This window comes from Desmodus rotundus, chromosome 4 (genome assembly GCF_022682495.2).
Source record: "Desmodus rotundus isolate HL8 chromosome 4, HLdesRot8A.1, whole genome shotgun sequence".
In the NCBI taxonomy this organism is placed as follows: domain Eukaryota; kingdom Metazoa; phylum Chordata; class Mammalia; order Chiroptera; family Phyllostomidae; genus Desmodus; species Desmodus rotundus.
Window position 1 is genome coordinate 31,042,998 of NC_071390.1, and position 26,659 is coordinate 31,069,656.

A 26,659-nucleotide genomic window follows, 5' to 3' on the forward strand; every position below is an offset into this window, starting at 1 on the left:
CAACGTTAATCATCCTCATTAAATACCGTATTTTGCCATGTATAACGTGTACCCACGTTTTTGGCCTAAACTTTCAGGAAAAAAATCTTTCGTTTGAACTTTTAATTCAATTATTTATTTATATTTAGATACTTGGTTCTTTGTATTGTAAAAGCATTTTAGCATTTATTTTTGAATATATGGATATCATTATTACTTTCTGGAGTTACATTTTTAACACATAAACATAAATTAAAGAACTAAAATCATTTATATAGATATTGAATTAGTACGGCCCATGTATATAATACACATCCTTACTTTTCCCTAAAAAATTCGGGCAAAAAAGTGCTCATTATACATGGCAAGGTATGATAATTAAGTAATCCTATTACTTTTAAAACAATAACATTTAAAGCCTTTGCCAAGCCTGAGTGAGAGTCAGTCAGCTTAAACTGATACCTGGACTCTGTGTTGACATGTGATTCTACTGGAGATAAATGACGATAATTTTTTTTTTCTTTTTTGGTCAGGATGGTGAGAGTTCCCTGGATATTGCACGAAGATTAAAATTTTCCCAGATTGAATTGATGCTAAGAAAAGCCTCATAATACTTGTGGCCTCAGATGGAGAAGTAGAAAATGTTAAAGGACTAGATTCTGTCTGCATCTTGGACTATTGGTCTGTGGGCCACTCAACCTGGGTGCTGCCATCTTATGGGGCCAATGATGGTTGCCAAGGATAATGTTTTTGAAGAGATTTGGAGTCATGTCCTCGCTCAGTGGAGTTCACCACGGCCCTAATTCTAGAGGACGCACTAAAGCTGTGTAAATTTCTACTTCAGTCAAAAAGGTGATGCTTCAAATTCAGTCTCTCCTGAAGAAGAGGGTCAGTTGTCTCAGACAGTGACCTCTTCTCTTTGTGGTGTGCTCCTACGAGGGGCTGTCCTCTCCATATCACATCCCAGGAGACACTCTTCCTCTCAGGCCCCTTTGAGTGGTAAGATGAAGACTGGGAGGATGTACATTTGTATAGAATGGTGTGTCTATGTGTGTGGGTTTGCAATTCATGTGTAAATGTTCCTTTGGCAAAACAACTGCAAACAAAACATTTATCAGTTGTCAGTGGTGGCAGTTTTACACCACAGAAATTGGCAAATCCTAAAACCAAGGCTTTTCTTTTTTTCCTGGAGAACCACTTTACCAGCACACTGCTAAATGTTTTGCTGTTGGTTTACAAAAAAAAAAAAAAAGCCATCTTGATTTTTAATAAGATTATGTAACTATCAAGATGTTTGTTTAAAAATATCTCTCATTCTCTTGTGAATGAATACAAGGCAGCTATTGAACTTGTGAATTCTGTTTATTTTATTGATAAAATTTTAAATAGTATTGTAGTTTATTTAGATAAAGTATTTCTATATAAGAAATAGTGTTATATGATGAGATAGTATCTGAGTTATGCTTCTAGATGAGAGTGAGAATATCAAAATATTTGTCCAACTACTTTGTCAATGAAACAAAGCAGTGAAAAAGTATATTTTTAAAATGATTAAATTTGCTGTGGCTGGTGTGGCTCAATGGATTGAGTGCTGGACTGTGAACCAAAGGGTCGCTGGTTCAATTCCCAGCCAGGGCACATGCCTGGGTTGCTGGTCATGTCCCCAGTAGGGGGCGCATGAGATGCAACCATGCATTGATGCTTCTTTCCTTCCCTTCCTCTCTCCCTTTCCCTCTATCTAAAAATAAATAAAGTCTTTAAAAAACTCTTTAAAAATGACTAAATTTTACAAATAACGACTGAATTGTGAATTTCTTTATTTTTAAATTTTAAAAATTATGTTCTATTGATTATGCTATTACAGTTGTACCAATTTTTCCCCTTTGGCCCCCTCCACCCAGCACTCCTCACTCCCCCAGGCCATCCCACACCATTGTTCATGTCCATGGGTCATGCGTATGTTCTTTGGCTACTCCATTTCCTATGCTGTACTTTACATCCCCAAGGGTATTCTGTAACCACCTATTTGTACTTCTTAATCCCCTCACTGCTTCACCCATTACTCCACACCCCCTCCCATCTGGCAACCATCAATACGCTCTCTCTGTCCATGATTCTGGCTCTGTTTTTCTTGTTTGCTTAGTTTGTTTTTTAGATTCAGTTGTTGATAGATATGTATGTATTGCTATTTTATTGTTCATAGTTTTGATCTTCTTTTTCTTAAATAAGTACCTTTAATATTTCATATAATAATGGTTTGGTGACAATGAACTCCTTTAGTTTTTTCTTATCTGGGAAGCTCTTTATCTGCCCTTCAATTCTAAATGATGTCTTTGCTGGGTATAACCATCTTGGCTGTAGGTCCCTGTTTCATGACTTTGAGTATTTCTTGCCAATGAAATATTTCTAACCTGCAAAGTTTCTTTTGAGAAATCAGATGACAGTCTTGTGGGAACTCCCCTGTAGGTAACTGCTTCTCTCTTGCTGCTTTTAAGATTCTCTCTTGATCTTTAACCTTTAGTATTTTAATTATGGTGTGTCTTTGAGTGGGCCTCTTTGCATCCATCTTGTTTGGGACTCTCCATGCTTCCTGGACTTGCATGTCTATTTCCCTCACCAAATTAGGGAAGTTTTATTTCATTATTTTTTAAAATAGATTTCTAATTCCTTGCTCTTTCTCTTCTCCTTCTGGCCCCCCTATGACACAAATGTTGGAAAGCTTGAAGTTGTCCCAGAGGCTGCTTATGCTATCTTCATTTTTTTTGGATTTTTTTTTCTTCATGTTGTTCTGATTGGTTATTTTTTGCTTCCTTATGTTCCAAATCATTGATATGGTTCTTGGCTTCACCCACTCTATTGTTGTGTCCCTGTAAATTGTTCTTTAATTGTTGTATCCTTCATTTCTGACTGGATCTTTTTTATGCTGCTGAGGTCCTCACTAAGTTCCTTGAGCATCCTTATAACCAGTGTTTGAACTCTGCATCTGATAGATTGCTTATCTCCATTTTGTTTAGTTCTTTTTCTGGAGTTTTGATCTGTTTTTTCATTCGGGCCATGTTTCTTTGTCTCCTCATTTTGGCAGCCTCCCTGTGTTTATTTCTATGTATTAGGTAGAGCTGTTAAAACTCCCTGTCTTGGTAGCATGGCCTACATAGTAGGTGTCCTATAGGCTCCAGAGGTACAGCCTCTGCTGTCACCTAAGCTGGGTTACTCGAGGTGCACCCTTCATGTGGGTTGAGTACACGCTTGTTGTTGAGTCTTGATTACTGTTGGCAGGTCAATTTACCCAGGCTAGTCAGCTGCAAGGACTGGCTGTGGGCACTGACCACCAACCTCCACCCAATGTAGAAGACCATCTGTGCAGGTGCAGGGTGGTGGTGCTCCAACATGGTTTGTAGCTATCCTCTGGGTATGCAAGCTCTAGGATTTCCTGGGTGGTGCAGGCCAAGGTCAGCTCCCACCTGTGTTTTGCCCAGAGCCACCCTGCCTGAGCAATAAAGCGATCTGAAATGGATGCTACTTGTACTGGTCTTAGAGATTCCAGGTTAAGCCAAGCTGTGAATCTATGCTCGTTGCTGCTAGTGATGTGCTTGGGGCCACTTAGCAAGAGGCATGGGGGCTGGGGGCTCACTGAGTTTGCCTGTTGATTGTTTGAGGGGATTTAGGAAGTTGTGAGGCATGAGCCAAGAACAGCCATTAATATGGAAAAGCAGCTTGGGTGGACCCATTAGTTGGGTGGGACAGAGTCTCTGGGGATCTCTAAGGTGGGGCAAACAGTGTTCCCCAGGTTGATGGAGTCTCTGATATGGCACCAGCCTGTTGGCTCTGTGGCTCCGTTGGAGGAGGGATCAAAAAAGGGACAATGGCCTCTGCCCACCCTTCTGTCTGGGAGAAAACTGTCCTCCAGCTTTCGTTTTTATGCCAGATACTTCAGCTCCTCCCTTTGTGCCACTGGTGCCTTTGGAACTGTTACTGTGGTGCTGGAGCTCAGAGGGAGTGAGTCTGAGTAAGTCAATGTGTGGATTAAGAGAAATTTCTTGGGACTATTGCAGTTTCTTCCACTAACTCAATTGCCACTCATTTTTGCAGCCAGAAGTTTTGGGGAATTTTCTTCATGGCACTGGAACCCTGGGCTGGGGGGCCTTTCTCCTGAGATATCCCTCGTGAATTTTTATCCACCACACATGGTTGTGGGACCTTCCTGTTCTGTTTCTCCATCCCTCCTACCAGTCTGGTTGGATATGGTTTCTTTAATTCTGTAGTTGTTAGACTTTCATTCAACTCATTTTATGATGGTTCTGAGTTATGGTTGTTTTATATTCTAGTTGTAATTTTGATGTGGTTGTGCGAGAGGTCAGCCATGTTCACCTATGCTGCCATCTTGACTGAAAGTCGAATCATAAACATCTTTAGACCTAAACTAAGCTACAATACGTGTGGTAACAAATATGTCTAAGAATAAAAGATTTGCTATCTTTGAACAGAACAAAGTTCTAATCCAAATCAAATCCAGGGCCTTTAGGCACTTATTGTGTGATATGAGTAGTAGGGTATAGATATAGATTCTGAAGACTTTAAATGTCTCTTAATAAATTATGTAAGATTCAGTCAGATTGTACTGAGTGGCCAGGTGCCTCTGAGAGATACAAAAAAAAAGTAACTTCACACATAAATATACCTTCGACACACACCAGTATACCTTCAGAAGTTTTCAAAATTGTGCTATTGGTTCCAGAGTTTTCCATAGTTGTACTATTACTCATGTCATTATATCTGTTGTCTTTGAAACTGTGTGAAAAGTGAAAGAAATAACCAGATTTGAGAATGGCCTGAGGAATTTTCCAACAGTAACTTTGTCAAGATCAAAGGATAAAATATATAACCGTTAGTTTTATTATGCTCATGACATTACAAAGTTTTCTTCCTAGCTTTTAAATTTCGAAGGCAGGAAGCTGGGTCAGACATTTCTATCCTATAGGTCTCTAAGCCACCCTCAAACAAGCTTGGACTGGTGTCTCGGTACTGAAATACACATACATGCCTTATGCAATGCAATGCGCTTATTGAAAAACTCATAAAAATTCCATAAAAGTATCTCCTCTGAGACTCAGGTGTAAAACCTGGCCCTTTTGAAGATGCTTAAAATGTAATATTTTATCCATGCTGTACAATGATTATTTTGTTTATTTATTTATTTGTTTGTTTGCTTTTTATTGTAGCAGCTTGGCTTTCTGAGGTAGTGTTCTCTCCGTGTCAATAAGGTGAAAATATCTAGTTTATTTGTGAAAGTCAACAACAGTCCAGAGATTCAAGACTCTTGTCTTGCCCTGGCTGGTATGGCTCAGTGGATTGAGTGCTGGCCTGTGACCCGAAAGGTCAGTGGTTCAATTCCTAGTCAGGGCACATGCCTGGGTTCCTGGCCAGGACCCTCGTTGGAGGCATACCGGAGGCAACCAACCAATCAATGTAGCTCTCGCACATTGCTGTTTCCCTCTCTTTGTCCCTCCCTTTTCCTTTTTCTAAAAATAAGTAAATAAAATATTTAATAAAAAAGACTCTCTCATCCCAATTTTTCATTTTACTTTATTGTTCCAAAAATAGGGCTTGTAGAAAAATAAATAACAAGTTTTAGGGAAGTTTACCTGAATGACACAGAGAATGTCTAGATGATTTGTAGCTCTCAGATAAACCCTACCTTTCGATATGGTAGAGTATACAGGGCCTGGCACAAGTAACACCCCTTTTTATTATAGAATCTCTTATTTCAAAATCATAAGCATGTAATTCTATAACGTAACAATATCACACTCAAGCATACCATAAGACATTTTAGGTGGAATGTTCAAATTAAAACTTTGAATTATTACACCTACATTATTACCCTACCAACCACACTCAGGCTGGCCTTACTTCTGCTGGACCCTGTATAAATAGCACATGAAACCTACGGTTAGCCAATGAGTAGTTTAGTTAACTAAAACCAAAATTTAGTGTCAGTTTTAGTGCCAAATGCAAGAAATCTGAAGGAATATGTAATAAATCTCTGCCCTCCCTTCTCTGCTTCCCTTCTATTGATATGATAGGTTTCCAGTTCTAGAAATCCTTAAAATCCTTTGTTCATGGACCCCGGCACCATCGTCCACAAGGTTTTTCCTAAGACTTGTCAGTGTTTGGTGCTTCACAGTCTGACCCCACACGTTCCCTGGGAAAGGCTGGTCTCCTCCTGCTTCATCAGATGTATGATTTCATTATACAGACGATGAGGTGCATCTAACCCCCAAATGAAGTCCACATGCGCCCATTCGGGAATGTTCTTGTGGTAGATGAGGTTGTTCACTTCGGAGAGCAGTGTTCTCACATCGTCTGGGTTTGAAAGCCAGTCCTGCCCTCCAGTCCACATCGCTATTGGGACCGTCATGTCTCTAACTCTGTACCTCACAGGAGTTGGCTGGAAAAGAAGAATATTGTTACTGTAGATCACATTTGGACTTCCAGGCTCATAATTTACATTTCAAATAAACACACTAAATATACCATGTGTTGTGATGAAAAATGCATGGGCATTGGAGCCAAATAGATGTGCATTTAGAGTTTCTGTTACAGCACTTACCTGAAGGTAAAATTACTTAACCTCACTGAACTCCAGTTTCTTCGTCTGTGAAATGGGGGTATCTGTAACCACTGACTAGGTTAAATGAAGAAATATGTAAACTGCCTAGCACTTTAAGTGTTCATATCCAATTTTTTTCCTAGTAATAAATATTTAAGATATAAATTACCTCTAAAAGATAATTTCACAAACATTTCATGACAACAGAGTTAGAAATATTTTACAGAGAAAGGCAAGAGAATGGACCCTCGGTCTTTACAGAGATTTTCTATGATAACAGAAAACCCTTGAACAAGCGCAGCTTGACCATCTCCAGAAACATGGGGAAGTCAATGGTACTGGGACTCAGGGAGTTTGAGTCAAGAGCAAGTATGAATTAGATCCCTGCTCTAGTCCGCTATCACCCAAAGAAGGGCATCTAGGTTTCTTAACTCTTGAAAACATCTCTTATTCAAGCAGTGCTATGAAATCAGATGGCTGACCGAGCCCTTGAAGTTAATCAGCACCCAGATCTTTTCCACAGAAATGTTGAGGCCCATTTCTTACTTAGAAAATCCACTCTGGAGCTGAGGTTCCAATCCAGGCAGTCCTTGTTTCACTTTGTGACTTTCTAAAAATTAGGAGTTATAGACTATGGTGTAATTTGAAATAAAAAAAAAACATATTATTGGTCTTATCCCCATTTTTGGAACAGAGCTCCTAAAACCCTTAGTTAAGGACCTTGAGATGAGATCATCCTTGGTTAGGGTAGCGCTAAATCAATTGGCATTTTTCAAAGGCAAGGGCAGAAGACAGAGAGAGGAGAAAGTCATGTGAAGATGTAGGCAGAAGTAGAGAGATTAGAGTGATGCATCTGCAAACCAAGAAACGCTAAGGATGACAAGCAACCACCAGAAGCTAGGAGAGAGGCATGGGACAGAATCTCAGAGGCTCCAAAAGGAACCAACCCTGTCCAAACCTTGATTTTAGACTTCTGGCCTCCAGAACTCTGAAGGAATAAATTTCTATTGTTTTAATCACCACCCTCCCAGCCCCCAAAAAGCGCCCTTGGAATTTTACTAAATAATGAGTACCATAAAGGTGTCTTTTGTTATGTTAATGAGGTGGCTTGGAACCAGGTTCCCAGCTCCTAAAGTCAAGCATGTAATGTCTATGATTCTGTTCCTGTTCTTCTCGTTTGCTTAATTTGTTTTTTTAGATTCAGTTGATGATAGCTGTGCATTTGTTGCCATTTAATGTTCATAGTTTTGATCTTCTTTTTCTTATATAGTTCCCTTTAACATTTCATATAATAAGGGCTTGGTGATGATGAACTCCTTTAGCTTTACTTTGTCTGGGAAGCACTTTATCTGCCTCTCCATCCTAAATGATAGCTTTGCTGGATAGAGTAATCTTGGATGTAGGTCCTTGCTTTTCATCATTTTGAATACTTCTCGCCAGTCCCTTCTTGCCTGCTAAGTATCTTTTGAGAAATCAGCTGATACTCTTATGGGAACTCCTTTGTAGATAACTGTCTCCTTTTCTCTTGATGCTTTTAAAATTTTGTCTTTATCTTTACTTTTGGCATTTTAATTATGTGTTTTGGTGTGGTCCTTTTTGGGTCCAACTTGTTTGGGACTCTGTGCTTCCTGGACTTGTATGTGTATTTCCTTCACTAAATTAGAGAATTTTTCTTTTGTTATTTTTTCAAATTCTTGCTCTCCCTCTTCTCCTTCTGGCGCCCCTAAGATTTGGATGCTGGTACATTTGGAGATGTCCCAGAGGCTTCTTAGTCTATCCTCATTTTTTTAAATTCTTTTTTCTTCTTGCTGTTTTGATTGGATGCTTTTTCTTTTCTTTTTAGTTCCCTTTTTATATTTTTCTTTACTTTACTTAATGAAACCTTCATTTCTGCCTGGGTCTTTTTTATGCTGGTGCAGTACTCAATGAGTTCTTTGAGTGACCTGATAACCAGTGTTTTGAACTCTGCATCTGATAGGTTCCTTATCTCCATTTCATTTAGTTCTTTTCTTGGAGTTTTGTTCTATTCTTGCATTTGGGGTATATTTCTTTGTCTTCTCAATTTGGCAGCCTCCCTGTGTTTGTTTCTATGTATTAGATAGAGCTGTTTTGACTCCCTGTCTTAGTAGCATGGCCTATTGTGGAAAAGTGCACCTGCATGTTGTATGGGGCAGAGTCTTAGGTAATCGCCAGGGTGGGGCAACCTATTTTACTGCTTTATGGCTCTGTGTGGAGGAGGATTCAGAGAGGGGACAATGCCACTGCCTGGCCTCTGGAGATAGCCTGGAAGGAAGCTTTCTCCAGCACTCACACTGTTGCCAGCCATCTAACTTTCTCCCTTTCTCTCCGTATGCCCCTTGTGCTCTTCCAGCTGTTGCCTTGGTACTGAATCCCAGAGGGGGTGCACCTACATGAGTCTTAAGTCCATTGCAGGCACTTTAAGAGCAGTCTCTGAGAATCCCGAAGTTTCTTCAGCCACTCCAACCCCCAAGCAGTTTTACTGCCAGAAGTTATGGGGACTTATCTTCCTGGCCCTGGAACCCTGGACTGAGTGGTCTGGTCCAGGCCTGGGATTGCTTACTCCCAACATATCCTTCCCAATATTTATCCACCACTAATGAATGTGGGACTGCCCATTCCGCTGCCTCTCCACACTTCTCCACACCTCTCCATACCTCTCTGCATCTCCTCCTCTCCTACCTGTCTGGATGAATGTGGCTTCTTTAAATCCTTGGTTGTTGGACTTCTGTATGGCTCAATTTTCTGATGAATCTGGGTGATATTTGTTTTATAGTCTAGTTGTAATTTTTGCTGTAGTTGTGCAAGAGGTGAAGCATGTTTGCCTATACCTCCATCTTGAGTGGAAGTTGCTTACTTGTCTTTAACTTCATGCAAAACAATTTAGTGAGATTGTATTGTGACAGCTATCGTATCAGCATGCATTTTTAAAAAACATCAAAATTAGGGAATTTTTGTGCAGTCATTTTAATATTGAAAGGGGAAGAAAATATACAACATATTTGGTGTATTATGCTTCATTATTTCAAGGAAGATGAAAACACAACTGAAACACAAAAAAAGATTTGTGCAGTGCATGGAGAAAGTGCTGGGACTGATTGACCATGTCAAAAGTGGTGTGTGAAGTTTCTTGGTACTATTAACATTTTGGCCAGATAATTCTGTGCTGTGGGGCTGTCTTATGCATTGGAAGATGTTTAGCAGCACCCCTGGCCCCTACCCAATAGAAGCCAGTAGCAGGAGATAGCTAACATACTTGAAATATCCAAATCAATAAAGTTATTGGTGAAAATGAAAAATGTGTCTTTTATTTTATGGAAAAAACATAACAGATTTTTGGCCAACCCAATATTTTAGGAAACAGCTAAGATGGATTTAAAAAAAAAGGGAGCAGATACCTGTGATGGAGAGTTTGCCATTCATGGGCCCTACGCAGTCTTTAATTTCCTAGCCTTTTATATCTGGATTGATATACAGAAAGAGATGTTAAGTGTGCTATGAGACTATCAAAGATTTACCTATGTCTATTCAGCTCCCTCCAGATTTGCATGTGTATGGTCAATGTTTGTTTACATTCACCAACAAGCTCACCGATGGGCTGCAGCAAAGACTGTATCTTCAGAAGAGTAAAATATCCACTTCTGATTCTGCACAACATTTATTTTTAACTTTGTTCTATAGCATTGGCTATACAGTTTCGTAGGTAATATGGTAACATTTTAAAAATATTTTTTACTTGCAAATTGCAGAATCATTATAAATGGGACCAGGGAGAGCTAAGAACAATCTAGCCCAATAATTTTCAGAGTTAAAGAAGACTTAGGCCTAAGGATCAAAGCAGCCTATACACAATCACATGAGTGTACAGGTAGAACGGCAAGACCAATGCAGGAATCCTCACTGGCCAGTTAATGGTCTTTTTCTTTATGCAGCAAGTTTTTAAAACTAGATATAAGATTGAATTATAATGTGAAATGATTACCATAGTAAATTAGTTAACATCCATCACCACATAAGTTACAATATTTTTTTGCATGTAATAAGAACTTTTAATATCGACTCTCAGGAACTCTCAAATATACAATACAGTATTATTAACTATAGTCACTCTTCTATACATTATATCTGACAACTTATTTATATTGTAACTGAAGTTTGTACCTTTTGACCCCCTTCACCCATTTCCCACCTCCAACCCCTCACCCCTGTCTCTGGGCAACCACAAATTAACGCATTTTGTATTGTACCATAAAGACAACTTCACCCCTGCCATCCTCATTGGCGTTTTTGTGTTTTTTGTTCCAAAAAGGATTCTTCTAGTCGTAGCCACCACAGACCACACTGTTCCCTTCACTTAGCCTACCCTATTGGCTCCCAAAAAGCCCAGTGCCTCCTTCATGGAAGCAGCCTTTCAAAGAAGCTCTCCTACTCCATTGGAGAAGCAGCAGGCCTCTTGCTAAGTGTGAACTTTCCCATTTGCAATGGAGTCACACCTGAACTATTATTTTCTGCTCGCTTTCTTGTATTTTATTCGCATCTCCTAAACTGCCATTATAACTTTTTTGTTGTGCAGTTGAAAAGGATGATATTGATTTTCTTACCTGATTGCCTTTCTCCAGATTTTTGGTCTCGCTTCCCCAGTCAAATGCCCGGAGTTCCCCAGAATTTGCTGCCTAAAAGGAGACAACAATTTACATGAAATTCAAATGCATTGCTGGATAAGAGTGGGGGGAGGGATGGAAGTGTGCTACCAAGTCTGCAGTTGTGGGGGAAGCAGAGAGCAAAGGTTGAGGCTGAGCTTCCTTTCAGCTTTAGGATAATCTTCAGGAAAGTACAAAGGCAAGAATAAGACCCATTCAGGGAGAAAATGTATGTACTGCAGAAAGACGTGGTCCCCATGTTATACAACTCCAGGAAGAGCATCCCCATCGAAGTCTACCTAGATGGCTATTCTGCACCGCTCTGCAGGCTCCAAAAGAAAAGCTCCCCCTGGTGAATCGGGGAGAAGATGACCAATACTCAACCCAGTTCACAATTATAAAATCAAGCTCGCTCTCTCTCTCTCTCTCTCTCTCTCTCTCTCTCTCACACACACACACACCCCGGCCTTACAAGATCAATTTTGCTAGACTCTAAATTGCTAGAAAAACAGATAAAACAATATTTAGGACTTATAAATGTCACCACTTCTTAAAACTCTCTGCTTGAGTTATAGTCCTCTCGGGTTGTTTTTTTTTTTTTTTTTTTTTAACAAAGTGGGATTTTAATAAATGAGAATCTAAGGTTAGTTATGCTCTATCTCTGTTCTTATTTCCATCTTTATTTCCACAATTAATCAGGATCACTCTACAGCATCATCTAGAATGAGCAATATTATTAGGTTCAGCGCTTCTTCATTTGTGAAAGAATAATTAGCATTGACATTGCCCTCGGATCAGTTCTGAATGTCTTACTTCAGCTCTGCCTTCCTTAGTTCATGTGACTTGTAATCAAGTCATTCCCTCCTATGTAGCAGGTATAGTCTTTCCTTCCTGTGAAACCTCTTTGGATAATTAGGTCTTGCCTTAGCATTTTGTAGCTATTTGACCAAGCTGCTGGAGGAGCCAAAAATGATATTCTCCTGCCTCATGTTGAAACGGCTAGAGACAGAGAAAGGTCTCGCTGGGACCACCTAAATTCACACTTTTAAGGTCAACTGAAGACATCCTTGAGCCAATACTTTCCTTCCACCTCCTGAAAAGTTTTCATGTTCAAGATCACATTTTATCTTTTTTTTAAAAAGATTTTGCTTATTTATTTTTAGCAACAGAGGAAGGGAGGGAGAAAGAGGGAGAGGGAGAAAGAGAGGGAGAGAAGCTTGATGTGTGAGAGGTTCATTGATCAGTTGCTTCTCACAATCTCCCAATGGGGGACCTAGCCAGCAACCCAGGCATATGTCCTGATGGAGAGTGGAACCAGCGACCTTTCGGTTCGCAGGCTGGCACTCAATCCACTGAGCCACACCAGCCAGGGTGATCACATTTCATCTTGTCATAAATGTAAAATAACCCCTGGCCTGTCAAGGACATTCTTCAACTATTCTAGACAAACTGCACAAAGACACTTACTTAGGAAAAATTACAAATCAACAGTCTTACCTGGCTCCAGTGTAGGATGTTTTGCACAGATGTTCCAGCAGGAGAGTGAGCAACATACACATTTGCTCGGCTCTGTAACAAAGCATGGGTGGTTTGTGGGACATGGAAAAACCATATCTTATCATATGTAGCTATTAATCTTATTATTTAAAGAAGAAGGAAAAGAATCTTTAGGAATTAAAGATGTGTCTTTCCAGCTGCCAGGGCTGCCACTGGCTGGTAGCAGTGGGCCTCCTTGGGGTACTGTCCCAGGTGTAAAGTCCTGTCTTGCCCAATGTATCAGCCAGTACTGGCATCATCTGCATTGAATGACTAGTTGATGTGGGGATGTAAAAACCCAGCTCTCTCACTCTCTCTTAGGACAGCTCTGATGGTCATCCCATCTTCACACATCCCTGTAGGATCAACCCAGCTTCCCATTAAGACTGCACCAGAGCTTATTTTCCCCATCTACTCAATCCTGTTTCATGCCCTTCTCTCGGTGTTATCCCAAGAGCATAACCCCGAACCACTCTGCCCCCTAATCTCCATCTCAGAGTGTGCCTCCTGGGAAGCCACCCTGTGACACCCACCAACTGGTGGCTATGCCTAGGCCGCATGGAAACTCCCAGACATCCTATCAAAGGGCTTAAACTACAAACCAGAAGGACCCAAGTAGAAAGAAGAGGTGGATGATGCACCATTGTTCTCTCTTTTGACTACTGGATTCTAATCACTTTTATTCATCTGCTAATTCACTGTGTAAACCTGCTTTCATTATTTCTTCCATCTATGACCTGTGAAGTTAATATCTAGCAATGCCCTTACATTAACCTGACTTCAACCCATATTAAACCATTTCCCACATATTAGTATAATATGGAGAAAACCTAAATACTAAGATTACATTTCTCTAAGTGTTCATTGGTAGTAACTCACCCTCAAGGAGTGAGACTAATAGCTTTGCTTTAAGAACTGACAATTTGCTAGATTCCCCCTTACCATGTTCATGTTTTGTGTGTTAAATCCTCCCAGAAGTAAAATGAGACGGCTACAAAGCTGATCAATAATCATCTGGCCACAAAGGTAAATGTAAAAGTGGCGGAGAAATCTGGTCTGGTGCAGAAATTCTTTCCTGCCAAACAACCCCTGTCAAGATATGAAGCAAAACAGTAGTCATTGCTTTATAGTCCAGCAGAAGTGGCGGAAAGGAGTCAAGCTTTCCTCATTGTGCTGGACGACTCCTGTACGTAGACAAGACATTTTCTGAGGAGTCACATACCTTGATCATCATATCGGGCAGCAACAAAAATTTGGTCCCAGGGCTTTTCGCATGTTTAATGGTAGCTATGGGTGCTAAGGCAAAATACATTTTTACTTTCTGAGCCAGCTCTGGCATGGTGGAGAATGCAATAAAGCCTGCAAGAGAAGGAATGTGTCAGCGTGGGTATCGAATATCCTGGAATTCAGAAAACGCTTATTTTACTTTTGCCAAGCTATTTCAGTAATTACTTGTGATTATGTCTTCGCTCTCCCAGGAAATTGGAAGTGCCAGAGGGGGAAAAGCAACAGCAGCAAAAACTCCTTTGTGTGCCCTCTTATTGGATGTTCAGTAGTAGGTTCTCATCGAATTACTGAATTAAAGTATTGAGTCCAAGAATATGGACTATGAGAATATTTATACATGGAGAGGTAACCATATGCTAGACACTTTGTTGCTGGTTCTTACCTTATTTAATTCTGAAAATTTTATGAGATATTTTAATAAATCTCTACAGTGAAAAAATGAGAAATCGCCTGTTTATTGATAACAAGCATGTTCTATGACATAATGGGTAGAGCAGGATTTTGCCAGTTTTCTTTGATACCTATTTTTTCTGGAACCCAAACTGTAAGGTAATGTAGTAGACAAGTTGTCTAATGAACTGGATTCCAACTCTTATTTTTGCCATGAATTTGGTGTGGAATGCTAATTAAGTCAGTCTGTGCTTCAGTTTCTATGTCAATAAAATAGAGCCAAATTCCCCAAATTACCACTGTACAGGGATACTCTCTGTGAAGCCTTTGGGAGAAAAAGGCTATTGTAAAAAGCCAGGGCATGGCCATTATATTTGAAATACTCTTATGTCTACTTCAAAAGAGCTCGTATTCTCTCTGTCTAAGCTGATGCTGATGGTTGTGGGGAGGGAGGCTGAGTAGGGAAAAAAGAAAACACCCCTTGGAATCACATGACTTCTGTCTAGTTCCCAGCAGGTAAGTATTAAGAAAGACTGATTCCTTCCCTTCTTTTCTCTTCCTGTATTAGGTTTGCCAGCCACACGCAAAGGCAGGCAGAAGAGTGACCTGGTATTAGCACTTGCTCTCCCAACTGTACCACCAGTAGGACTGGGTTGAAAATAGTTTAAAATATACGACTATATTTGAGCTTAATTGTGATGATAAAGAGCTCTCCTCAAATGTCAAATTCTGAGAACTCCAGATAACTTCTCCCATCAATACTCCTTATACAAAGCAAGTTTGAGTTCTCCGTATTAATAGCTGCGTGGTTGATTAATAGAGTAATCTTATGCTTTTTTTGCCTCCTCCTTCTTCTCAGAGTAACATTTAGCTTCATCATTACCATCTTTTTCTTCATGTCAAGTTGAACAATTTGAGTATAGAGCAAAAAATTTTAAGACCTCTGGAAAATAGAGTTAGAGCAGTCATAATACTTTAACTTTCTTTCTATGAAGTACACGGTGAGACAGCATCGCTAGGATCAGTTAATGTTATTGAAAGATCCAGAAAGGAAACTGTGGAAGTCAGTGTCTTTTCATTAGAAGTCAGCACTAGACAGCACTGAGTAAAAATGAAAGAACTAAACTTGAGCCCTGAGTTCCTGTAAGTGAGTGCTCATCTGTCTCCTTAGTCTCCCTTACCCTGTCCTTCACCTTTGGGTTTGGCTCAGGGGGAGGGTAGAGAGCTCCTCTCAGCCCTCTCCAGAGACAGAGAGCCTTCTCCTCAGGCACATATGGTGCTTCTCCTGATCTTCCTTTGTTCTAATCTAAGCCAAGTGCATTTTTCCTGTTGACTCTGGTCTGATATAAAGCCAGCATAGCCCCATCTTTCCCAAGTAGGTGATCTGTATTCTCTGGGATCATGAGTTAAGGTTTCTCACAAATTCATCAAAAAGCAAAAGGACACGAGCATGCAATTGCAGGCATTGGCATTAGAAGGGAAAAAAAGAGATTTGAGTAAATTCCCCCACCTGTTCTGTTTATGGTGTGACACTGCTTAGTGTTTATTATTTGCCTATTACATGCCAGGCACTGAACTCATTCAATGCATTTATTGAGTGCTGCTTTCACAGCTGTTTTAGATAAAATTCCTGCCTTTGCGGAGCTTATATAAATCATCATATCAAATAGTCCATCACCTCTAACACACCTAAGAGGGAACTATTATCCACATTTTATAGATGAGGAAACTGAGGCCAGAGGAGTTAAATAATTCGCTCAATGTTATTTACCTAAGATGTGGTGGAGCCCAGTATTTGAATCCTTATCTTTCTGATTCCAAAGCCCTTGCTCTACGTACCATGCCAGAAGCCTCCCTCAATTCCATTTCTGTTTCCTGTAGCTCTTAGAGTCACTGAAGAGGATAAGGTTAGATGAGCGAAGTGTGAGATGACTGATCCCAGGCATAGTTGTTCACCATATGCTCACATTTCTTCTGCGTATACAAACCTGCTTTCCTTTGAACCTACCCATAGTGGTGCCCTGTGAATAGCCGACATAATAGATCTTTTCCTGGCCCGTTTTCTGCAAAATAAAGTTTATGACTGCAGGAAGGTCAAACCTAGCCATCTCATCATAACTACAAGGAGAAAAGACAAAGTCATATGAAAAGTTATAATCAGAAACAAACAAAAACAGCCCCTGGGGTTTACAAACAAACCCTTGAATTGTCAGCCCCAAACGCTTGTTGCCACGCCCCTCACAAGACTAGGAACGGACTTGCTTCAAGCCTGTGTTGCACGGGTGCCTCTGGAGTCCCCGGTCACTAGTGAACTGCTATTTTCTGCAGATGTTATAGAACAATAATCATCTTCAGTGAATATGCACTGAGCACACAATCCACCTCCTAGTAGAGGTGTCCTGTTATTCTGTTAACAGAACAGCACAGGGTCATGCAGATTCATTTACATGAAAAGTACTAAAGATGCTATGAGGCCCTTCTCTGATGAATTGTATACAGAGCAGGTTGAATGTCCAGAGGTAATTTAAATAAAAATATTAAAAACCATTTGTAAGAGTGTGAGACATGTGTTAGTTGAACTAATAGTCCCTAAGGCTTAAGAGTTTCCTTATGTCTTTAATGTCTGATCTCATCTCCTCTTGGGGGTACTGGTCCTTGTCATAACTCAAAGAAGAGTTAGTCCCAGGACATCCATCTGTGAGAAAATGGACATACATGTCTCTTGTACTGGTCTTAATCACCTGACACCAGCCCCCATTTTCACCCCATTCACCACACCCAGTCTTTTACGTGGGGAACTCATTTTCCCTACTACTTCCCCCAAAGAATCACCAGTCAAGTAGGACAATCAAAGCATATCGTATAGGATATTGACGAGCCAACCCAAGTAAATTACCCAAATACTGGAAGCCATAATTGTTTACCCATTTCTTCCAGAGACATCCACGTCCATCTCCACTCTCAAGATTTTCAAATACCTGAAAGCCCAGAACTCATCTTGGTCTATGGAGAGGGTCTTGTGTCTCCGAGACCAGGTGTTTCCCCGGCTGTTCCCCATCCACACGTCAAAACCGGCGTCTGCCAGAATGAAGCCCAGGCTGTTGTTGGGCAGGTTGGAAATCCAGTTGCTGGCGTCTCCAAGCAGACCATGCTGCAGTAACACCACCGGCCTGGAGCCTACAAAACCAGAATTTCATCTGTGGGAAATGTTCTCTACCTTTCTTGGTATCCTTTAACATGCAAAGGCTTTCAAGTTAGACAAACCTGTGTTCAACTATTGATTCAGCTTCTTGCTAGCTTATCTCAGCCAGTTACTTAACCTTTATGTTTCTGACTTCCTCATCAGAAAAACAGAATTTTTGTTATAATTAAATAAAATAGTGCACAAGGAGCAGATGGCACAATGCCTAGAACTGAAAAAGAATCAAAGTTCATCTTCCATTGTTGTTTTTCTGTAGGTATTATTTGTAGACTTGTCTAAGCACCTGAGAGGACATTAGAAATGCTCCAGGAAGTAGTGTATACAGTGATTAAAGTAATTATTATATTAATCATAACTATTCTGTTAATACGAGTAAAAATTATATTATTATATATTTGCATTATGTATTATAATATATTGCTGCATTATTGTAATGTATAATATATCATGTTATTATATAACATTATATAAAGTTATATATGTGTGTATATTAATGTTATAATATCAATAATTATATATAGTACTTATATAATTATTGATATTTTAACATTAATATACACACATAGAAATGTGTATACATATGTAAAATATATTATATATCTATATATAAAATCTAATATATAAAATGAATAATATATTAATTATTCATAATATATTATAATATATAATAACTGATATCTCTATAATATAATATAAATATATTATATACAATTTATTAGATTATATAACATAATATATTATATAATTGTATATAATTACATATTATTTGTAATGATTAATATAATATTAATACATATGCATATGTACCTATACCATAAGTGTAATGATTTAAATGGTTATGGGTACTTCATGTCAGAAGGACTCACAAGCCAGCTTGAAGAATCTCCCAATATTTAAATATGGGAAAATTTGAGCACCCAAATGAATAATGATAGTAATAAATTATATCCTATTAAATAAAGAATGTATGAATCAATATTGATATCAATAAAAATGAACAAAGAAAGAAGCAGGGGATGGTAATAGCTCTTATTTATAACATAATGAAATCATGAACGGATGCTAAAATTAGTGGTTAAAGTTTGAAGGGATATAGGATATTTACATATCTTGAAAGTATCTCCTCACAAAATTTATTAATTACAGAGGGAAAAATACTAAGTTTATGGTAGAAAAACCTGTCAGAAACCATTTTAACAAAGTTGTGAAAACTAATATCACTAAATAGAACTGATACCCTAACTTACACTGCTCACAAAAATTAACTCAAAATGAACTAAAGACTGAAATGTAAGACCTGAGACCTAGAATAAAACATAGGGGAAAAGCTCTTTGACGTTGGTCTTGGCGATATTTTTTTGGCTGTAACATCAAAAGCACAGGCAACAAAAGCAAAAATAAACAATTTCCACTTCATCAAACTAAAAAGCTTCTACATGGCAAATGAAACAATCAACAGAGTGGAAAGGCAACTTATGAAACAGAAGGAAATGTTTACAAACCATGTATTGGTGAGGGGTTAATATCCAAGATACATAAAAAACTCACACAACTCAATAGCAAGAAAATAAACAATCCAGTTTAAAAATGGGCAAAGGTTCTGAATGGACATTTTGCCAGAGACATACAAATGGCCGAGTGGTACAAGAAAAGGTGCTCAATGTCGCTATTCATCAGGGAAATGCAAATCAAAGCCACAGTGAGATATCACCTCACACTTGGCTTTTATCAAAAAGAAGGGCTAGCCAGTGTTGGTGAGGATGTGGAGAAAAGGGAACTTCTGTGCATTATTAGTGGGAAAGGAAATTAGTACACCCATTAGGGAAAACAATATGGAGACTCATCAAAAAAATAAATAGAAAATGAAACTACCATATCATCCAGCAATCCCACGTCTGGGTATATATTCAAGGCAAACAACATCAGTATTTTGTAAAGGTATCTATACTCTCATATTCATTGTAGCACTATTTACAATAGCGAAGATATTAAAACAACTTAAGTGTCTGTCAAATGATGAATGTGTCATCGGGGGGAGTCTATAGTGCCCAGAGAAAAAGCCCATATAACAATTTTGGTTAATTGTCTGCCTCCTGTCACAAATGCAAAATGAACAAATAGAGACTGGAGCAAGATAAGGATTTGGGCTAACACACCCCACACATACCAACATTTGGGTAGTGACATCGCCCTGGGAAAGCTGGCACCTCCTTTACCTCTTATATTTAGGGGTTAATGGGCATGATGTCTGAAACTTCATATTAAAGATATTTGAAAAAACAATGAGAAAGGAGGTAAATAGGAGCAAAATGTAACTCACAATTGGTAAATCAGGATAAAGAGCATGTGGTAGTTTCTTGCACAATTCTTGGAAACTTTCCATAAATTTGAAATTATGTTAAAATAAAATTTATAAAAATATCAGTAGGGGATAAGGAAGGATTAAGAGCATTAGGAATTCTAACATGTTAGATAAATAAGATAAACATTATTTTTGGCATTAGCAAGTAATACCGAAAGATTAATAAAATGTTGCCTCTTTAAAGAGGAAAAGCATCGTGCTCTTGATAGGACTTATGGGAATTAGGTCAGATCATAAATGTCATGTCCACACGGCAGTACCTGGTTTAGAGGAAAACTGTAGTAAAGAGAAGCTTCACTGCTGCTGTGATTAGTGCTATAATTTTCAAAGGCAGCTATTCTCTGAGCTTCAGTGTACTAATTAACAAAACAGTGATGCATCTGTCTACCTCACAGGGTTTTGAGGATGCTCTGCATTCAGCATTTAGCTGCCTGACCCCTTACAAGATGGAAGGCCCTGCTGTTGTGGGTGGAAATTAGGCTCCCTTGGCCACAAAGCTGCTAAGGCCATGTGGCTATGGAGAGAGGACACATGAGTGCAAGGGGTGTGTGTGGATCACCAGCAAGAGAGAGAATTTCTTTGTTCCCCTGGGATTATATTAGCTTGGGTTTGCGATGGACGAGGTGCTTTCTCAGAATAACCAATGGTTTCCTAAGCTTTCCTGGGCTTTTGAGAGGGCCCACCCCCTAGACAGACTGACAGGCTTTGGGATCAAGCACCTTCCCCTCCATCTCCCAGTGATTCAGTACTGGAGGGGGGAAGGGAAGGGTGTTAATCCCCATGGCAGAGAAATGCTGTAATCCCCTGAGGGGTGAAGTTGTAGCTCCTTGGTGAAGCAAACAGGCTCATGCTCCAAAGTTGATTAAACTCAATGCCTAATCCCCTTTGCTCCCCTTTTCTTATTAATAATAGTTAACTACCTATGGTAACACTACTATTCACTGAACTGACTCCATATGCATCTCCTGATACACAGAGGCCTTTCTACAACAAACGCATCCCGCACCCGGGAGATCTTTATGAATTTCATTTGCCTCATTTTTTTCCTCTGGGAAAAGAACAAGAGGGCTGCTAGTGCAGGACCAGGAGAATGAAACTGGGTTATTTTAGGTTTTCCTTTATTTCTGGTCACTGAGTTCATCCTCTTAGCCCTCAAGGAGGTGACCTCAATGTGTTGCAATCAAACCAAGCTAGATCACTACCCTCCTTTGGAATTCTTGGTACATTTCCCATGGCTGGGGGCAGCTTATCCCGACCTGGCAGTAGTCTGTGCTTGTGGTTTCCCTAGAGCCATGGAATTTCATTTAAGTTATAGCCAACAGGTGAAGGTGTAAGAGCTACTCTTTAAAAAGCTCTCATTTTTGAGGATGGCTCAGCCTATTTTCTCTCTTGATGTAAATATTTGAAGCCAACAGTGATCATCTGACAAAAAGATTTTAAAAAATGTTTTGTCACGAGCTTGTAGACAGCTTTCAGTTGTTTTCACTCTGAATTTTATTTGCCTTCTTTTTGAAAAGATGTTGAGAAATCTTGCTTTCCTTTAGTGCTGGAGATTTCCTCTTTGAAAAGACCAAAGGGAACTGCAGTAAAACATCAACCACTGGAGGGCAGTATTCTGCACTGAGTGGACCGAAAAGGTTGACACCTTGGACACCAAGATATTCCTTTGGCAATGAGTGTACAATGTAAATAACCAAGAGGTGAGAAAACAAATTCCCATGAGCAGGAGCTGTAGGCCATCTCCCCTGAGCTTAGGAACTAGAACAGTTACTTGATTGCTTGGCACAGCCATGCCCTGCTTACCCTCAAGGATTTATGGGGCTACTGAAAAGTTATCTGTGTCTCCAAGGTATCAATTATTCATATAAAATTAGTTTATTCATTGCATGTATACATATTGGCACCTACAATGTGTTTAACACTCTTTTAGGCACAGGTGACAGTCTTGAACAAAATAAATAAAATCCTTATTCTCAATGAGTTTATATTCCGGTTGGGAGGAGACAGGTAAACAAACAAGCAAATATCTACATATCAGGTGGTGTTAAGTGTTGCAAGATAAATTAAGCAGGATAACTTGCTAGCCCTCAATAGGTGGCAAGGGGTTGCTGTACTGAGTAGGGTGGTCAGGGAAAGAATGTGATGGAGAGGGTCTAAAAGAAGGGCCAGTACTAACTGGAGGTATATCTGATGAAATAGTTGTCCAAAGGGAGAACTGTAAATTCAAAGGCACTGAAGTGGGAGCATGAAGGACATATATAAAGTACAGCTATGCACTTGGTAATTTTTAAAAACCTGGTTTGCAATAAGATGCACAAGTGTAAATTAGAATAAAAGAGAACCCTGAAGCATCTTTACACTGAAGGCCAATAGCATTTGCCCAGCATTTCCTGGTCTTAGTTAAGAACATAGGCTATGTTTCTGTTCTTAGTTAAGAACATAGTCTATGGTCAGACAGATCGTGATTTGAGTGCAGGTTTTGCAACATACTAGCAAGTGCTGATACTTACATAGACTTTCTGGGCAAGTTACTTAACCTCTCTGTGAGTGGCAGTTTCTTACAATTATTGTGAAAGTTACATGAGACCGATGCAAATAAAGCGCTTAGCATTTTACCTGGCATATAGGAAGAACGTTGTAAGAAACTAGGTCACCTGGACTCATGACAGATAATGTGGTTGTTACTATATACATAGAGCTAGAGTATTAAAGACAATACAGACAAATAGAGATGAAGCATGGGCACAATTTAATGAGTAATGAAGGTAAATAAAAGCCAGCAATTGCTAAAAATATCACATGCAAAAATGGGGAGATTATATGAACTATGGAAATATGCACCAAAAATTTAAAATGTACAAATAGTATCTGATTCTTAAAAAGAGCTCAGTGGGAATGTGGGCAATGTCTTAGATATTTAAAATGTTATTTGGCTGGGGAATATAGAATGTGCTGGGGTTGGTCTGGTCTGTTCAAGAGAACATTAATGAGTATTCTAGAACATATAAGAGAGGTTTGGTTAACTGCTAGGACAGGTCAAGAAATAGACTTTTTCGAAGGTCTTCTTTGAAAAGTAAACACTATGTTTATTTGAGGTAATTGGAGATGGGGGTGGTGGTGATGGAGAACATGGGGAAACCGAAGTCCTTTTTTGAACCATGCGCCCCAGTCAATACCAGCAACCCCAGTTCCCCTTCACACACTCAAGTCACAAGGAAGTCCTGACTGTGGGGAGGAACGCCGTGCCGGGACGACGCAGGGAGCACCATACCTGTCTTCGTAAGTTGCATGGGGCCTTGAGGAATTCTGTTAACGGAGAGGATGTACCCATCTTCTGTCGTGACCTCGTACTCCTCACACGGGTAGCCTTGATGTTGGATGATTTCACTCTACAGAAAAAGCACAGGTTTTTTTTTTAGTTCAGTTCTGTAAGGCTATATTCTCAATTATCCCAAAGTAAAAAGTAGATTTCTTGATGCTGGAAGACATAAACATAAAACTTTCTTTACTTTAGCTAATCATGTTACCTCAGAAAAATTAGCCAACCCTCTGCAACTCTCTTCTTCTTTATCTTTAGGGTGGAGACCGGATTAGAACAGTGTTTTTCCAAGTACCCACCCTGGACCAAAAACATCAACATCACTTGGGCACTTGTTAAGAGATACAAATTATCAGTTTCCCCCAAACTTATTGAATCAGTAATTCTGAGAATGAGGCCCAGAATTGTGTTTAACAAGCTCATTAGGAAATTCTGATGCATTCTAATGTTTGAGAAACCCCGGACCAGGGCACTGACTCCAACCCTGGGTGTGCATCAGCACCGTCCCACCGGGGCACTGAAACAAACAGGCTCCTGGGCCTGCAAGAGGCTAGGGACCACGTGATTTCAATGCAGCCAATGGGGCACTTGCTTTATGAGAACACCTGGGCCGTGCCTTTCCTCAGCTCCTTTTCAGCTCTAAAAATGCAGACCCAAGAGCAGTAGTTCTTAACATTTTTAGGTCACGAATCCCTCAGTGAATTTGAGGGGTTTCAGATTTCTTGTTGCCTATGTATGACCCCTGGTCATGGACCCCTATTCTATGCAGTTGTTATATGTACAAACTGTAGAATATGAAGCTGCAGAGACCTCCAAAGTATTCTCAGCATTCGTGCCCCTTGTAATCATCTAAAGGAGGGAGTTACTTCTGTCAGCTGCTGCTTTGAAAGGAACAAAAGAGGAAAAAGCCAGGTGCCAAACGCCCACTGTAGTACAATATGTAAGGCCAAAGGACACAGTAGTTAAGAGAAAGTCCCTAGGGGCCCATTGCTTGAGTTTCCCTCCTGGCTCTAACACTAAACACAAGCCAGCTACACGATCGTGGGAGATTTACTTAACCCATCTCTATTCTTCAGTGTATTCATGTGTGAATTGGGTGTACCAGTGATTTATACTCCATGGAGTTTTTGTAAAGCATGTAAAAAGAATGCACGGAACTGAGCTACCTGGCATTTAGTCGGTATAAATGGCCATTGGCTACCACAACAATTAAACATCATCCCCACGTGTTCAGGTAACTCCTTTTATCTTTCAGACTTCAGGTAAGAAACCCTTTTCTCAGAAACTTTCCTAAACTGCCAGGGTTAGGTGCCCCCTATTTTGTTTTCACCTTTGATTTCTCTGTTCTTGTAATTAGTAAAGGGGTGTCCCTCATCCCTGCCAGATTATCATCTCCATGAAGCAAGGCCTGTGATATTCTTAGATCTTTCTGTACCTCACTGCAGAGCACAGTAGCAAGGGCCTAATAGGTGTTCAGTTAAACACTTACTAGGAAAGTACACAAATGAAGTCCATTTTATACCAAAATATAGGCTAGATTATATCCATATAAATCAGTATACTGAGTCAAACCCATTCAGGCTCTGAACTACTTTATTCTAGGTCGTTTAATTTATACCAGCAGCCATTCGAATCTCCTATTGTACTTTGCCTGTCCATGCATAACTGCTCAATGCCAGAATCCAATTCAATGAATGTAGTTTGGGGGCTCCTGAAGCTCCCACAGGGTGTAAGTGCTGTGCACACACGGTGGGCGAGGCGCAGGGAGATTGGCTCCGCTGACAGCCGAAGAGATTCCCGTCACCCAGTAGCGCAGAGGAGGCCGTGTGGGGCCTTGTCAGGGCCAGAGGATGGCTCTTAAGGAACCACAATGGCTTGCTAGCTATCTGGACAAACCACCAAAAGACAGTCAGTCTTTGGAATCATAGAAAGAAACCTGATATTTGGCATCATGTAGATGCAAAATATTTCTGTGATCCATCAGAGTTTTAGAATCCATTTGGAAAAGGCTTCTGTAAAAAGTGTCTTAAATCTGTATTAAGGCAAGTTAACTTTGTGACAAGTCTGTGGGTCGTGAACACTACATACAGTCATCTCCCTCCTCCGGAGGGAGCCTCTACTTCTCACCAGGGAACGTTTATTGCAATCTGGTTGTAATTATGTGTTTGGGTAGGCCTGCTTATAAATTTGTAGCTCTACCACCTACCAGTGGCGTGGCCTAATTTAAGTTGCTTAATCACTTTAATTTCAGTTTCTTCATTTGAAAAATGGGGTTGATCATATTTACTGAATAGGGCTGTGAGGATTAAGTAAAATTAGTATTTCTGCAGCTTTTACCACAATATCTGCTATGGGATAAGTGTTACCATATGTCAGACATTATTAAAACACAACCAAGATTTGAAAGTAAGCCAAAAAATTATCTGGGATACCTAAAGAGATGTCACATCATCCATTAATTTTACTCACAGGAGGCCCTCTGTAGCAATCATTAGGGTTCATTTATTTACTGTCTGTCAACAGAGTTACCAGTTCAAAACAGGGTAACAAGAATACATTCGAATGGTGCAGGAGGCTACTAGAAGTGGGTGCCCTCATGGTAAGGAGTGAGGGATAACACCTTTCTAATATGGGATAAAGTAGGAAAACAAATAAAAGCACAGACAAAATGAATATAATCGAGGGTCTGGGCTTGGCCCAAGATACTGCAATGATTTCTTTGCTCATAGAATGAATCTATGAGTTCAAGAAAAAGGTAAATTGTGTTTGAAGCCCAAAGAGATTAAGTCATTAGCCCAAGTATACTGAATTTGTTTGAGGAGACCCCAGTCTATTCTCATCCAGTGTAGCAGTTTAGCACTTTCCAGTACAATATGCTAATTTATGACTGCTAGTGAAAATCACCACCATATATAAATATAATACATAATGCAGGTAACACACAGATGCAAACACTAACATGCAAGGCACTTCATTTCCCAAAAACAGTATGAAAAATCCCGACTTACAATATTCATGAATGCTTCTGGGTCCACATCTTTCGTCGGCATGCGTACTGAATTCACGTTCCTTTGGAAAAAGTGCGCCACCAGAATCAGGAGCCACATCTCAGTTCTGTGCGAAACAATCCACTCTCTTGACAAGATTTTTGACATGGTCCAACATCTGCATTTATGTTTTCCTGGCAGTAGAACAACTGATGCTAAAGTCAGAAAGATCTGTAGGTTTAAAAACAGATTTTCCAGCTGTGATTCCTTCCCCAAATTCTGGAGCACATTAAATAAGCTTGGTTGGTAGGAATGAAAGAACACGAAGT

General features: G+C 39.7%; 2 protein-coding genes across 2 annotated transcripts in view; one reads left to right on the top strand and one right to left on the bottom strand.

The window, feature by feature from the left end:
* Positions 1-9,868, top strand: part of ANKRD22 (ankyrin repeat domain 22) — a 36,054-nt gene extending 26,186 nt beyond the window's left edge. The window contains exon 6 of the mRNA XM_024563454.4: positions 513-9,868. Within this exon, the coding sequence (XP_024419222.2) occupies positions 513-590 (78 nt within the window). The 3' untranslated portion in view covers positions 591-9,868. The remainder of the gene's footprint in view (positions 1-512) is intronic.
* LIPM (lipase family member M) lies at positions 6,122-26,659 on the bottom strand. The gene is made up of 9 exons (XM_024563459.3): positions 26,352-26,659; positions 23,296-23,413; positions 17,439-17,637; positions 16,469-16,578; positions 14,006-14,142; positions 13,726-13,872; positions 12,745-12,816; positions 11,209-11,280; positions 6,122-6,427 (listed from the first exon to the last, which is right to left on the bottom strand). Exons 1-9 carry the CDS (start codon positions 26,496-26,498, stop codon positions 6,158-6,160), a joined length of 1,272 nt encoding a protein of 423 aa, XP_024419227.2. The 5' UTR covers positions 26,499-26,659; the 3' UTR covers positions 6,122-6,157.

What these genes read in the sequence shown, in the direction of transcription:
- LIPM (XM_024563459.3), bottom strand. Translation starts at nt 26,498, where the DNA reads ATGTCAAAAATCTTGTCAAGAGAGTGGATTGTTTCGCACAGAACTGAG. An exon ending in CAGAAGCATTCATGAATATT is followed by an intron (nt 23,414 to 26,351) that starts GTAAGTCGGGAT and finishes CTTTTTCTGTAG; the next exon opens with AGTGAAATCATCCAACATCA. An exon ending in ACATCCTACACTGGAGCCAG is followed by an intron (nt 11,281 to 12,744) that starts GTAAGACTGTTG and finishes GTCTCCTTTTAG; the next exon opens with GCAGCAAATTCTGGGGAACT.